This window comes from Lipophrys pholis (genome assembly GCF_963383615.2).
Source record: "Lipophrys pholis genome assembly, chromosome: 21".
NCBI classification, from domain to species: Eukaryota; Metazoa; Chordata; class Actinopteri; order Blenniiformes; family Blenniidae; genus Lipophrys; species Lipophrys pholis.
The window spans coordinates 20,859,309-20,874,593 of NC_137649.1; the positions used below are offsets into that span (position 1 = coordinate 20,859,309).

The 15,285-nt window shown below is 45.6% G+C and overlaps 1 protein-coding gene across 8 annotated transcripts in view; it reads left to right on the forward strand.

Moving 5' to 3' along the window:
• The window catches only part of nrxn3b (neurexin 3b), a 344,889-nt gene that overhangs the window by 293,490 nt on the left and 36,114 nt on the right, over positions 1-15,285 (forward strand). For all 8 annotated transcript variants that reach the window (XM_080490434.1, XM_080490435.1, XM_080490438.1 and 5 more), the window contains one exon: positions 4,918-5,089. In XM_080490434.1, the coding sequence (XP_080346560.1) occupies positions 4,918-5,089 (172 nt within the window). The remainder of the gene's footprint in view (positions 1-4,917; positions 5,090-15,285) is intronic.

Below are 15,285 nucleotides of genomic sequence, written 5' to 3' on the forward strand. Positions count from 1 at the left end.
TCTTAACCGTCAGGGGAAATCCTGACGCCCTCTCTGTGATTACAGCTCTCACTTTGACCGAAAGTATTGCTTTAAAACGAGAAGAATCCTGCGTTGCTCCCGCTGAGCCCGGGGCCTCTTGAGTTGTCGGTGCACTGTGTACATGAGGGGAGGACACCCACTAAAGGGCAGCACACAGAAAGGTATCCTTAACAACCTCTCATATCCTACCCTTTAGCAAATTTCCGCCTCTCCGGAGTTTGACGCGCACAAGAACAGACGGCTACAAATCACTGCACTGTCTCTGAGTTATCTCTGTCAATTACTGACGATAAATGGCTTTGGCACGGTGAAGGCCAGGTGCATCAATCCGGCATCGTCCCGGCTCCTCCACGCTATCGATTCGACTTCAGCCCCTTCCACCATCCAGTTTTGATGGCCCCCGACCGCAAAAGCTAACTTGAGCGCTGATGTCAGATGAAAGGGGGGATATGAAACCCAAACTCCCACCCGGGGACATGTTCACATTCCTGATATCAGATCTTCCTCCCTCCCAACTGAGCCTTAATATAGATCCACTGGAGTCATCTCACTACAACTACTCCTTGCCCATACCAGATTTCAATCGAGGTTTGATTGCAATGTAATACCTTTTGTGGGGGGGAAATAAACTCCTTTAATTACATTCTCTGACCTTAAAATGCTTTCAATGCATATCCTCTTACAGGAGATATCGGCCGTATAGCGGCATATATTCATCCATTTCTCTCTCCATCTCCCCTATCGTTTTTGTCAGCTTTTTTTTCACCCCTCCTCCCCAGCAGAGCTAAACGTGCTTATTCTAGCTATCTCACCTCCATAAAATGGCTGTCAGATGTATTTATCTGTGTAGGGCCTGTGGCTTAACAGAATGGCCATTCAGCGAGCCGGGGATGGGGGTCTATTGTGAGCGCCCGATGCTGCAGCCGTCTGCTAAGGACCAGCCATGGCTGTCTGCAGGATCGCCCACCGCTGCTTTGAGTGATTCTCTGTCTGTTCACTCCGCCCGGGGCGCTGCATGTGTTGGAGGCATTGATCGGCCCTTGAATTGGATTGCGGCGGGGCCTGATTACTGATGTCAGTGTGTGCCGGGACACGTGGGAACGCCGGCGCTCCTCGTGCCAGGCGCTCGGGCGAGAGCTCACCGAGGAGGGAGGGAGGGGGAGGAAGGAGGAAGGGGACGCAGTGCTCGCTGGAATTTACATTCAGGTCTTAGTTACACGGAGCGCGAGCACAACATGCCCACACATACTGTACACTTGAATGACACGCAAACAAACTGCCGAATCTTGTTCTGCTCCCGTAGCTTTGTTGGGCTTGTGATTGGCATTAAGTGAAGAGTGTGAGGGCGTCGTGGAGCATTAAAGGGCTTTAGTGCATCCCCACCAGCAAATTATCGCTTTCCGTGCTGTAATGTCATAGTATGAGTGTCTGCATTTAAAATTTAGCGAGGGCAACTGATTGTACGTTTCACTCATTTGTATGTTCAGCATCGTGACGCTCAAGAAAACAATCCCCCTTGGTGCAAGGTTGCACTTCATGATCGTGTGTGTCTGTGCGCTCGAGTGACATGCATGCGAGGATGGAAGTGATTTTTTTTGTTATTTATTATTTTGCGCATCATTTGCTTACACCTAGAACAGTGGCCATCATCTTTTCTGCTAAAAGAACAATAGCCTTTTTTTTTTTTTTTTTCCCCCTTTTGCTCGCGAGACAATGAAGTGCCTTCCCGCCTCGCGAGCGACAGGCCAATAAAAAACGTAATTGGATCTGTCAATCAAAGATTGCTGCAGCGCGGAGGTGGGCGGGCGGGCGGGCGAGCGGGGAGGCAGGTGTGTGGGTGGCGGCGGCAGAGGCTGGAAGGCGGCCGGACGGAAGCAAAAAAAATAAAAGTGGAAAAAAAAAGAGAGAGAAAGAAATGCTAATACACATAGTTCCTTCTCTGTCCCGCCTGCGGGGGATCCAGCAACAGTTGCAAAAGGTGTGCCATTGTTGTGTTTCGCTGTTTGTTTGTTCCAGGGGTGGGGGGGGGGGGGGGGGGGGGGGGGGGGTCTGTCTTTGTTTGTAGGTATTAGTGGGCTGCTGATGTGGCTTTGATGCTACCACACAGGAGAGCCGGGGTTGCCAGAGCCTCTGAAGGTCACTGTGTCTGTGCTTTGTGTGCACTCCCACCATCAAACATGTGTTGTTTTTTTCATACCAGCAAAAGGTCCTGTCATTAGTCAGGAAAGCCGGGATGCTCCACTAGGTTTTCTTTTCTTTTTTGTTTTTTTTTCCTTCATCACGGTACAACACACACAATGAGCATCACCTTGTCACATTAAATCATCAACATATTCCCGTGTGTGCTTATCTTCTCCGGGTGTGTGGATTATGTGTATTTGCTGGCGGATGAGTCGGCGTGTAACCCCCCCCGCCCCCTCCGTCCCTCCCCCCGCCGCACACCGCACAAATTTGTCTGCTGCTCCAAGTTTTTAATGACAACTACTTAAATTAAGAGGCCGTTTACAGGCTGACAGAGACGTTAAGTGCGCATTCAGATATTCTGACTCCTCTGAGCACTACTACCTCAGCTTTTAGGAGATGGCTTTTTCATGTCTGGGGTGACATTCTTCTTCCATTATTAGCCGAGCTGGAGACTTCTACAGAAGACAGACGCTTGCATTATGAGCACGCCGTGATACTACTCCGAATCTCTTTTTATGAAGAGACAAAGATTGTTTTAACTGGAAGCATGAGCCACCCATTGAAGACAGTGCAGGTATTAAGTCATTAAGGAGACTTTCAGTATGCCCGGCTGCTGCAGGGTTTCAGTTTTTACTGCAAACTTCTGGAACTTTTTAAAAAAGTGGACCTCATGAGAATGCACTGTACCTGAGAATGAGAACATAAACATAAATATATATAGATATGAAACCCCCATACGCTTTAAAAATGCCAAACAATGAAAATGGCATCCTAAAATAGAGGAATAAAAAGTTGCCTGCTTTATTTCAAGGTTTTCTTGGTGCTCTATTTAAAAATCTAAAAACCGGAACGAACCTGGTTTGAAACTTAATATCTTGTCCATATTGATCTTATATGTATTTTGATAAAAACAGACTGCTTCAGCAAAAGTCTGATGACGGAGAGTAAAAACCTGCCAGGAAAAGGATGACACTCACCCCACTTACTGACTGCAGCACGCTGCAATGATTTGTTAGAAGAAGAAGAGGAAGAGGCTTTCAAGCTAAAAATGCAACTCCAAGTGCTGTACAAGGAAAAAAAAAGAAATAAAAGACCTACAACACGGGTGTCAAACATAAGGCCTGCGAGACAAAACTGGCCTGCAAGAGGCTCCGATCTGGCCCAACGAACCACAAGGAGAATGGTTAGAATGTCCAAGAAAACATCAATTTTATAACAAATTTTCCTAAATTAGCAGACACAACATAACATTGAGACCTGACCTGAGATATTGGTGATGCTGCCATGAAAGCTAGCAAACTAGCATTAGCCTCAGTGCTGTCAGGTTGAGTTTATAGGAGCTATAGGAGACGTTCTTTTGGGACATTTCATTGTAAATTGCCCTAGAAGGTTATAATAAAATTGGCTTTATGTTGAGCCAATAAAGAAAAAAACTCTCAAGTTTAAATTTAAAGGTTTTTATGGCAATATTTTACCAATCCGGCACGCTCAAGATGAAATTGGGCTGGATGTGGCCCCTGAACTAGAATGTGTTTGACACCCCTGGCCTGGAATGAATGTCAACAAAACCTTCTGCAGTATGATAAATATACATTAACAACAACGATAAAAATTCTGAAAACAATATAACGCTTGGTGTGAAACCTGGGGAAACTGTGCTCGACACAGGCTGGCCTCATTAACGCTCTTTTGAAGTTTCAAGAGCCTGTGACATTAAATAGAGGTCAGCGGGTTTAAGTGTTGTGTCATTTCAAGTCGTGGCGATCCTTCAGCGACTTCTGCTGACAGGCACTGTTCAGTTCAGCACTGACGTTCTGCCGTTCCGCACCGCAACAGACGGTTTCTCACTTGATCAATTAGCAATATGCGTGATTGCGCGTGCCCCAACTCCCACCCCGCACAACTCCCCACTAATTCTGGTTGTGTGATGGGAAGTGGTCCCACTGCTCGAGGCTTCTAAAAGAAGGTAATTACACTGAGAGATTCCCTGTGGGGGATTAAAGCAAATGACACAGAAAACACAGCCCTTCCTTAGCGCCACTCACTCAAGCTCTTCCTCCGCACTAAAACCTTTTGCTTGCAACGCCTACATGCCCCCGAATGCACGAACACTCACAATAAAACACGCTGGCAGCTCATGAAAATTAGCGGCGGTCGAGGGGAGAGGGGAGTCAGAAAATGATTCGGAGGCGTCACAATTTGTGGACATGGTCTAACTGGTTTAGCATTAGGCGCTAAACAAAGCATGTGGTGTTCCGTACAGTTTGTAAGGACCGCAGCGAAAGGGAAAAGGGAGAGGGTGTCCGTCCTGCCAGTTTTGTGGTGACAGGCTGCGGGGAGCATTACTCATCATTACAATCTCTGCTGGCAACCTATTTTCATCACATTACAGTGGTATAATGAAGCGTAGCGCGCTAGCGTCCTCAGGTTCTCTGAGTAGTTCACTATTAGCACCGACCGAGGGCATTCATCCAAGTAGCTCTATTGAACTTTTTACAGTTAGTTTATTGTATAATTAGTTCATTAACTGCACAACAATGCAAGTAGGTTGAGTCTCTGTGCAGCAGCGGTCCAAATTTTTCAAATTCATCTCGCCCTGGCAGTCGTGGCCCATTTCATATGTTTGCACTCATTTTATGGCAGGCGCTCATTGCATCACATTTATCAGCCCCTAACATGGTCCTTTTTCTTCTTTTAATTCGTGTCTTCCAGGAACAAGGCAAAGTAGGTGTGACATTCAATATTGGGACTGTGGACATCAGCGTTAAGGAGACAACAACGGCGGTGAACGATGGCAAATACCATCTGGTGCGGTTCACCAGGAACGGCGGCAACGCAACTTTGCAGGTGGACAACTGGCCAGTGAATGAGCACTTTCCAACAGGTAATGCCTCTTTTATTACACCTGTGTATATATATTTTTTTTCTTTAATAACAATTGAAAGTAAAGTATAGCTCTTAATTCACTGGACACCAACTTTTTGCTTTCTCAAGGGCAGTAAACAGAGACAAACTCATCTAAAAGGCACATTAAGTCAAACCCCTGCTCAACTACACAGCCTTTCTGCTGATTTTCAGCCATTTCAATATTGGATCATGGGAGCTGCATTCAGAATCTGCTGTGTCTGTGTGAGCTGGACTGGCTCCACCCCCACACATGCCCATTAGGATTGGAATTGGCTAAACCCCGGATGACACTGTATAGGGTTTGATTTCTGATTCACTCCTTGGAGCACACACTTTTTAAAAATGGAAAAAAGCCAAGGAGAAAGAGGACAGACTTTCTTCACTTCTGGGGCGTCATTCCAGGTATGGGGATGATTATTACATTTGGAAAACCATTAGAAATTGATTTTTGCATAATATGACTCCTGTAAAGAATCTCCAAATAATAAACATTGCCTCTCTACTCAGCGTGCATGCTGATGGATGACATAACATAATATTCACCGGGTTAAATTGAGGGACCTTTATTGAGTATGAGTTCTCCAAGCAGAATTGTACCCGATACAGGTACCGATATCGGTGTATCCCTATTCTGCCATTCACTGAGATGAACTCTGAGGCGGTTCAGTTGAAGCATGACCAAAGCAGACCCGGCAACATGACGGGGGGGGAGCAGACTCTTCAAAGTTTCTGTTGGTGTAGTAAGTAGAAATGCTTGAATTCTCTTGGTGAGTTCTGTCATTCCTCAATAATCACATTTAACTCTGAATGCCAGAAAGTTCTAATTCATTTAGATCTGTGATGCAAGTGTTATATAATTGTTTTGATGGAAAAAAAGAAAAGAAAATCCAGCGCGTCTTCCTTAACCACATCCAGCAGTCGCATTCGCTGCCACACACTAATGTCATATGGCCAACCACCAAAAACAACCACATGTCCCTCCTCGCCGTCACACTGCGCTCCGATCTTCTGTCTCGCTTGGAGCGCTGACAGCGCAACATCTGCTGGCTCATTTCGTAAAAAGGGGATAGAACGGAAGCGAGAGGTGTTTCAGGCTGCGGCCAAAGCGGAGGGAGGATAGAGGGAGAAACCAAGGGTGGCCTGTTGGCCAGATAAAGCTGGTGCCTTGCCTGTATCTCTCATCCCCAGGTCAGCAGCAGCAGCAGCACAGCAGCAGAATACAAATAGGTTCATCAAACAGAGGCCCCCGCTCCATTTGGAGGCTCAGGCACTCGCTTCTTTTGGAACAGATATGTGAAGCTCAGCTTGCACGGTGAGAGCATGAGAGAGGGAATGAAGGAGAGAGAGAGAGAGAGAAAAATCCACTCCCGCCTCTACTTAACAGTCCATTAAATTGAGTCGGTTCTCCTCAACTTTGATATCTGTGTCTCCGTGTCAACTGGCTTAGGAGAGGCCATCTTTGTCTCCTCGTTTCCTATTAGACTCTCTTCAGTTCCACTTAGTCAAACAGAGCCGACGCACGGAGAAACAACCTGAGCCAACAAGTTCGGATGACAGAAGATAATATGAAGCTTTTATTCATTTCTCACGCAAATTGTGCCTTAGAAACAGATGTATAATAGATAGAGTGTTGCATATTAGATGGCGTTTGTTTACTGGATGTCGTGCTGGAGTCATCTGAAATGCGTCAAAGAAAGCAATGCGCATCACAAGCATTTTTCTTTTTTTTTTTTTCTTTTTTTAATAATGTTGAAAAAAAGTAAAAGTAAAAGTTGTTACCTAATGGGAAGAGGCAAACAAAATCGGAGTTGATCCCTTTCACTTGGCGGCCCTATGTCTCAGCAGCCCTACAGCGTGCTGCCCGGCTTCGCCGGGGACAGAGTGGCATCCTCTCCTGGTGTGACCTGACGCGCTGTTTTGGTTTGGTTCAATGCCAGCGCAGGTGACGCTAATCTCTTCTGTCTCTGGCTTTCTTTTGCCGTTGGCTGTCTTTCGCTTCCCTTTGACCTGATAAAGTTAGACGGGTTTCATAACTGCGTCCCAGCCATTTCGCAAAATGCGGAGAAACGCCGTCACGTGTGCACGAGTGACATCTTCCCCCACTCGCACGTTCACACTCGCATGAATGAGTGGATTGATCACGGAAATGTGTCCTTATACCTTTAAACAGTGTCCTGTGTGTATATGAATATGAAATACGGGTTATCAGTTTACAATGTGAGAAATCGCACTCACTTTATTTACTGATTTGATTGGTTAATGTATATGGATTTCTGCACTTCTTTAAAAGACACAAATCAAGAATATACCTACTAGTGCAGTGCACCACTGTCCTTGCCATCTTGTAATACTATTTTCTTCCATTAGGTGGTGTATTGAGTTATTCTTGCGTCTATTTGTTGTTCTTCTTCAAAGCCAATAAGAACCATGTGGAACCAGTGCCTATAGGTGGAACTGTAAAGAGTACAATGTCTAAAGCTCCGATAGCAACTAATAACTAAAAAGAGAACTGCTATAACTCTGAGCAGTGGCCGTACTCACGCCTCACATTCACTATGCAAGAGGAATTAGCCGCCTCCTCCCTTCATTATTATCTCAAAGTACCTTCTGCAGTTCTTTCCGTCTTTGTTTCTCTCCGCTCGTATAAATACATGCGATCCGCAGTCCGCATCCATTCAGAGATCAAAGCTAAATGGCTGTTAGGTTTTGCCTCGCAGCTTTTTGAATGCAACAACAGAAACAACACCTGCTTTCTCCCTCCAAATCCCTTTCAAACAATCCCACAGAGGTTTATTCCCGTTTCTGTCCTCCTGCCATTGTCTTGAAATGGAGTTGAGGTCGGGGGGGGGATCGAATGAGTGGTAATTTCTTTTTCTCTTCTGCACAGGTAATTTGCAGGACATTCAGTGATAGTAATTCAACGATGATTGATTTTTTCTTTTTTTTTCTTTTTCTCCCTTCCCGCCAACCTCCCCTACCTTGTAAAGGCGTTGTCATCTCGTGAGTAATTACACGTTGGGGCGCAGAATCATCGACTGCATTCTCGCACTCCTGATGCTTTAACTTGAAGGCTTCGGCTGCCACAAGGCTCTCAGGCCGTTCAATAAACAGTTACCGGATCCGAGCCCGCCCTCTCTCCCTGGGAGGGAATAGGTGAGGACAAAGGTGTAGGTGGTTTGCTTGTCAGTCAGCGCCGCTTGCAAAATAGCCCAGGGCGTGTAAATTGGACGTCTCAACAACTGTGTTTACAAAGTCAGTCCAGAAAAGCATCGGGACATTAGGGTTCACTTCAAATAGCAGCAGACAGTGTTTTCTTTTTTTGTTTTTTTTTACACCACGATTTGCTTTTGAATATTCACTGAATAATCAAGTATTGACGTTATTAGTTTTTTTATTGTTTTCTATTGTTTCTGGTTTATTAACGACTTTGGCATTGTTATAGATTTGGACATGAGTTTTCACAGTTATAATGGCGTTTGTTCACTTGGTAAATACAGCCATCTGGCAGTCCAAAGTAGCAATCTTGCTAAAACAAGGAAGACTGGGCACAAAGTGGTCGTCACAATCAGACATCCATTTAAAGAAACCTTCAAATTAGTCACACTGGATGAGAAGCAACTGGCTATTTTCACAAAATCCCAGTTCAGATTTAAGCAGCTGCGCAAACAGAGTTTCCCTATGGCACCAAGAGTGTGTTCGGTTTTCAATTTAGTGATTTCACATGGAAATTTGCATATTTTCAAAACTATAGAGTTGAAATAACACAATCAAATGATCACTTGAGATGCGATCACTATGCTTCTGAGCAACATAACGTTTCTGGCTGGAGGGTGAAGACGAGGTTCAGGGGAATGTTTGACGAGCAGTGTTTGAAAAAAAAAAAAAGAAGAAGAGGAAGCACCACAAACAAAAACAAACCCACTGAAGTACACTGATGAGAAAAGTGAGTGTGAATCGTGTCCAGCGTTTGTACCTGAAAGAGGCTTCATTCCGTGCCACTTGAGTCGAGAGAGCCGTCAAATCAAATATAATTCTAATTTCCTGGATTTCTGCGGCTGTAGTAAATACTTCTACGATACCAATGTCAGCCTCCGAAGGGTCATGACTCCCAGTACATGAATACTACATCGTTTTCAACACTGTTCACATGACATAGCCCCGTAAACGAGAAAGTTTTCTGAAATGCAAAAGAAAAGATACGTTCTCACCTGAACTGTTCGCTTGAAACCTGTTTCATCAATTCTACAGCCATCCAGAATAACCATCCGAACAAGAATCCGCCTAATGCCTGAGGTACAAGCGTAGTATAGGTGTTATTTTCTGTCATCGTCATGTGACAATCATGCCATATTAACTAATGTAAAAATTTACATTTTCTCTCGTTTTAGGAGGATTTAAACTGAACTGAACAAAGCGAATCATTCTTTATTGTTCACCTTAGGGGCATTTTTTTCAAATCAGTAAATGCAGTCAAACTGTTTTGAGCAGCACAAGTTTTAGTAAAATTATGAATAGCAGAACATAAGCTTTTACTACTTAAATATACTCTTCAGTCTCTAAATGAATGAGCAACTCAACATTAACAGCTCGATCTTGCGCGCAGCAACATATTTAAATAAATAAACCCAAAGGCTGGATTGAATGATTCACCGTTTCACAAGAAAACCACTTTACAATCGTACCTCTGAAGGTCTTCTTCAGCTCTTCCGCTCCTTTAATGTAAACAGACACGCTGCCAGTTCTCGTTCTGACAGTGTCATTGAGAACAAGATGCTCTCAGGCGAAGCCTTGTTGGTCTGAGGGTCGGCGTTTGTGCTGCACTTGTTAGCGGCTGATTCGACTGTCCGACCAGTGTTTGCCGCCGAGCCGTCCCAGTCCGACCTGCATCTAAGAGGGCCGGGTGGCGGGTCATGGCGCTCACACTGCTCATGCACTGCGCTGGACTGCGTTAGATCGTGTTTGTGTAGCCGATAAAAACAGAACATCAGAATTCTGGCCCCGGCGTGTCACTTTGCAGGGAAAGGAATAAAGCGGCAGCGAGTCTAATTCTGACAATAGCTGCAGAGTGATGGGAAACATAATTTTTCTGGTGAAATAATTGAAGGGATTCTGTAAGCTGCTCACCGGCGGTGTATTTATACGCCGCCTGATTATCCAAACTGCTTGTTTTGTTGCGCCGTCAGACTTCGTTGTTGCAGCGCTCCTATCTCATCTCGGCCATTACGTTGTGTTCAGTGTTACCAGAGCTGACAGAAACAAAAGCTGAAAGTACAAAAATACGACGGGAAACTTGAAAAAATTATATATGATATTTCTTTTGCTTTTTTGTGCTGGCAAAAAAAAAAAAGGCGTGACATGTGAATCCAATCAGGGAACATAGCCCAGTAGATATCAACATACGGTCAGTATAGGAAACCACTGTTACGCCTCCAGAACGGTAAAGACGTGCACTCTAGTGCTTGATAAAAAGGGAAAAGGACTTACGTGCTACAGAGTGTTATTCTTCTATACAACAATGTACCGACACTGATCCTATACAGGAGCATTTCCAACAGGCTTCTACGGCTTACATGTGGGTGTGTGTGTGTGTGTGTGTGTGTGTGTGTGTGTGTGTGTGTGTGTGTGTGTGTGTGTGTGTGTGTGTGTGTGTGTGTGTGTGTGTGTGTGTGTGTGTGTGTGTGTGTGTGTGTGTGTGTAACCTGCTTTGTCTCTTCTCTTCTCTAATTATTCTCCCCCTTCTAACAGTGTCCTCTCAGATCCCCGGTCTTTTTTTTTTTTTTGTCCTCAAATACCTCTTTATCCGTGTTCCTCCTCCTTTTTCCCCCACTCATCATGGCCGTGCATCTCTGTGTACTTCTGTGACAGCCCACATTACTGCAGGGGCTTGTCTTTGTTTAGTGAGAAGGTTCCAATTTCCCTTATATAACACTCAGAATCCCTGCACTCTTTGATTTTGGATTACATGATCTTTTTTTTTTTTTGTGTGAGTTGGAATCTTTGAATCAAAGAATTACCAGACCGAGCCGGGGCGGAGATTGTGCGTCACACTTCGCCTTGAGCTGGCCAAGGTCCAGGCGTTGTGTCAGATGAATGACCATTGGCCTAACTGCTTAGCGTTTGGCTGCGGGGGTGAGCGCGTCCATCACGTGCCGCCGCCCGTCATTGGCGGTGGATGCAAAGGGGGGGTCGGTCACCGCGAAGATGGGACCTTGTGTTCATTTGCAGATGCACATGCGCTCGCACACGCGAGGTCTTTTTAATCCACGCGCCGGTGCACAAAGCAATACAGACACGGTGAGCAGCTTCAAAGTATCTGCTAGTCGATGTCTTCAAATAGAGACAAAACAGAGAGAGAGAGAGAGAGAGAGAGAGAGAGAGAGAGAGAGAGAGAGAGAGAGAGAGAGAGAGCGAGAGAGAGAGAGAGAAATTCCCCACCCGTCCCGTGGGCCAAACATGATTAGCCCTATCTAAGACATAATCTTTGTCGCTCTCAGAACTCAGACTAAGCCGAGCGTACAAGCCGCCTGTCTAATTCGTCCTTTCAGCGCCATAAATTTCAGAGCGACCTGATAAATGATGAATTTACTCCCTGGCTTTCCGTGTGGCGTCTCGCGGAGAGTCGGAAGGCGAGCTGGAGAAGACGGAGGGACGCGGGCGAAGGGAAAAGAAATTCATCCAAGAGGAGAAACATGCGAGCATGGGGGCAGAAATAACGTGACGGTCGGGAGAAAAAGGCGTTGAGAAAGGTAGTGAAACTGAATGGCGGCTGAGTAAGAGGCAGATAAATGATGGAGGCAGTGCGGCTGCGGCTGAAGAGGCCTGATTCAGAGGAGAAAGCGACTGATTGCAGGAACAAAGTGAAAGAGAACTGAGAGCAGAACATCTTTGGACAGATGGTGGGATGGAGAGAAGCTTGAGTGTTTGAATGAATAAGAAAGAGAGAGAAAAGGCATTGAGATGAAAGTCAGGTAGAGATGGTGCAGGTGGATAGATAACCATGGGCTACACCAGCAAGCAGTGGAGTCGTGTGGTGGAATGATGATTTTTTATTTTTTTTTTGGGACGGGGCCATACTATATCAAATGTACTCATCATGCCCCAAATGGAAACAACAACAGCCAGGATACTGTCACGGTAGCCTATTCCACAGTTTTGATGCACTCTCAGCATTCGCCCTGTGATGGAAACCTGGCAAGTGAGCTGAATCGTGCGGAGCGACCGACGGGTAGACGACTGTCGCCGTGCCAGTGTTTGTGTTGACTGAGTAGCTGCCACCGGTGGGGGCAAAAAAAAATCTAGACATTGTTTTGGCTGGGAGAAAAACAAAACATAGTGAGTGCATTCAAACTGTACGTATGGCACAGAGAGAGCTAAACAGGCTGGTTTCTGGCTGAAGGTGTGGATGGACATGTATGTGCCTCCATGTTGGACCGTCGCCTTGTGACGGGCTGGTGACCCACCCAGTGTGTCACCTGCCGTTTGTCCACTGACAGCTGGGATTGGCTCCTGTATGAATGAAGGCTTTAAAACCTCTAGATTCTATATTCTGTTAAACACTGTTGGAAATTTTTTTTCATTGATGATCTAAATACTCTTGATACAGAGCAGTGATGATATCTACACATCTGACGTGCTGCTTACTGCACATATGAGTAGATGGAAAATAACAACGATGGCGGCCTCCAGAGTGTCACGACTCCCAGTGCATATTCCCCTGCGACTTGGTAGTTTTATAATTGAGAGTCGCCCAGAATAGCATCCAATTCGTCGTCTGTCCATACGAATCCTCCGTGTGCTCGCCATTGTCATTGTTTATCGCGTATTGTAATGTAATGTGTGCTATTTGCAAACAGCTGGTAGCAACACAACTTCAACCTTGCCAAGTGTTAGCAGACCTAAATTAGGGTCAAATCTCCTGTTTACCAAGCATTGTGTGGACCTGCATATGTTTTTATTTTGAAAATAAGACAATTTAAGCCCTTTTTTTCATGATAACAACGCACCGCCAACATGCCGGACCGGATCTGATTTTAACGTCGACGTCCGTCACGGCTATTTGAGTGTGGTCCGATCTGATTTGTCCTTAAAAGACTCAATAAGTCCTCTTGGAACATCCTGAAAATCACAGCCAAAACCAGCACGTCGGGGCCAAGCGTTTTATACGACCCATAAAATAGGTCATATGTCAGACCAAAGTGGGCACTCCGCCAAGATAAAAACATCAAAGCTTTAATAGCGCTGAATTGCTCTTTTCTTTTTTCACCCAGTTAACTAAGAACAGATTGGAGGTACGCTCTGTCCACTCTGTCCACTCTGCTTTTGAAAGAAGAGACGCTCAACACCTTGAAGACAGGCTTATTTTAGAATGAAGAGTGTTGCTGTTTTTGGCAAGGTCATCTATTCTGAAGTCACCTCTATGAATTGAATATCAAATTGACAAACTAGAGAGATTTTTCTCATTAGTTGGACAATTAGCTTGTGCTGTATTCATTACAGAGGGGACTGTCACCTCATTAATCACGCAGAACAATGTAAGAGGTATACCTGAGAGCGTTCCATTAGGAATGCATGGCGGGGCTCGCAGCGTCTCCTCTCCCGATTCAGCTGTGATTTCGCTCCAGCTTAATAACTGTATTAGGCTGCTTTGGGAGATCCAGGTGGAGACATTAACTGGTGGGAAGTTGGAGAGATTACAGACTGTTAGTGGCTGCTGCTTATCCTCCCCTCTCCGGCACTGCCAGTCCTATTACTCAGCCCATTCCACCTGACTCCCAGCCATCCTGTCTGTCCTCTGATTTCACATATGACCATCAGGCCTCCCTCTGTGGCCCTTGTCCAGGGGAGAGTGTATTTGGCTGCCACCTGAAACCTGCTTCAGATCAAAGGAATGGGGGGGGGGGGGGGGGGGGGGGGGGGGGGCCCTGCTAGTAGCTGATTAACCTGCTGGCACGCTGCAGACACAGTCCTTTAGCTCCTCCAGCCCCCTCGCAGCCATATCCACTCTCTTTCCCAGCACGCTGTGAGCCGAGCACTTGGATGCTCTCCGAGGTAGGAAGTGGCAGCAGCATTATAAAACTGGAGGAACTGACGCAACGATTGCGGTTTTATGTAATTGCGGTGTGTTCACACTTAATGTAAATGTCGTGTAATGCTGTTATATAAAGAAACGGTGTGGCCGCACCCTCAGTCAGGGGGTTCTGCTTTAAAATTCGTGAAATGACGTTCACTAGCTCAGCTGACCGAATCCCCGTGGCTAAATCAGACATTCTGGCTCCTCTTCTCATTTGTACCAAGCCCTTCTCCATCAGATTTGAATTACACTCATTAGCCATATCATTGTGACCGAGCAAATGTAAGACCCCGTTTGTATTGTCAAGTGAAAACGTTTTGGGTGTCCGGTCACACAGTATACACATAGTGCCGAGAGTTCACACACTATCCTCACACCTGGAAGTTCAGCGTCGAGGCTGTGTGCACCACAAAGGCAGTTCACTGCCATAACGCTAGGGGGCGTCGAAGGACCGGTCGCAAAACTGCCTGAAACTGGATTGGTCGTGTTCATTTTCCAGTCATAATGAGCAATTTGGAACAAAGATTAGCAGTGACTCTGCAATTTTTAGCTCTGGGTGCAAGCCAGCAGACTGTGGCAGCGGGCTGCAAGCTTGCTTCCTGCACATTATCGTTCATATTTGCGTAACGTTTGCATATGCAGTATAAATTAGGCTCAATGATGCGGTGCAAACAATCCTTGGTGTTTGATACCAGAGAACACGTTTAACGGTCTTGTGGATTCTATGCCTTAATAGGTCAATGTCACAGTCATAATGTTATGGCTCATCACTGTGGAATTATATTCTTCCTCCATATATCAACCCACTGGCGTACTTTGTGGCATCACGCAGTCAAGGCTTCTGTGGAACCTCACAGTGTTTGAAGACAGAGGCGTACGTCTCTATTCTCAGCATCCACGGACTCGCTGAACCTCTTAGAGGCGATGCCTTTCTTATTCCCAGACAAAATGTTTTCTTCTTGTACAGACGATAAATCAAACCAGAAATAACACAAGAAATACATACGTGCCGTTCTATTATCTTTGATTCCCATATACCTCCACCAATGTTAGCATCTGTCTCTGAAGGCAGTAATATGGATATGGCACCTGAAGTGTAGGTT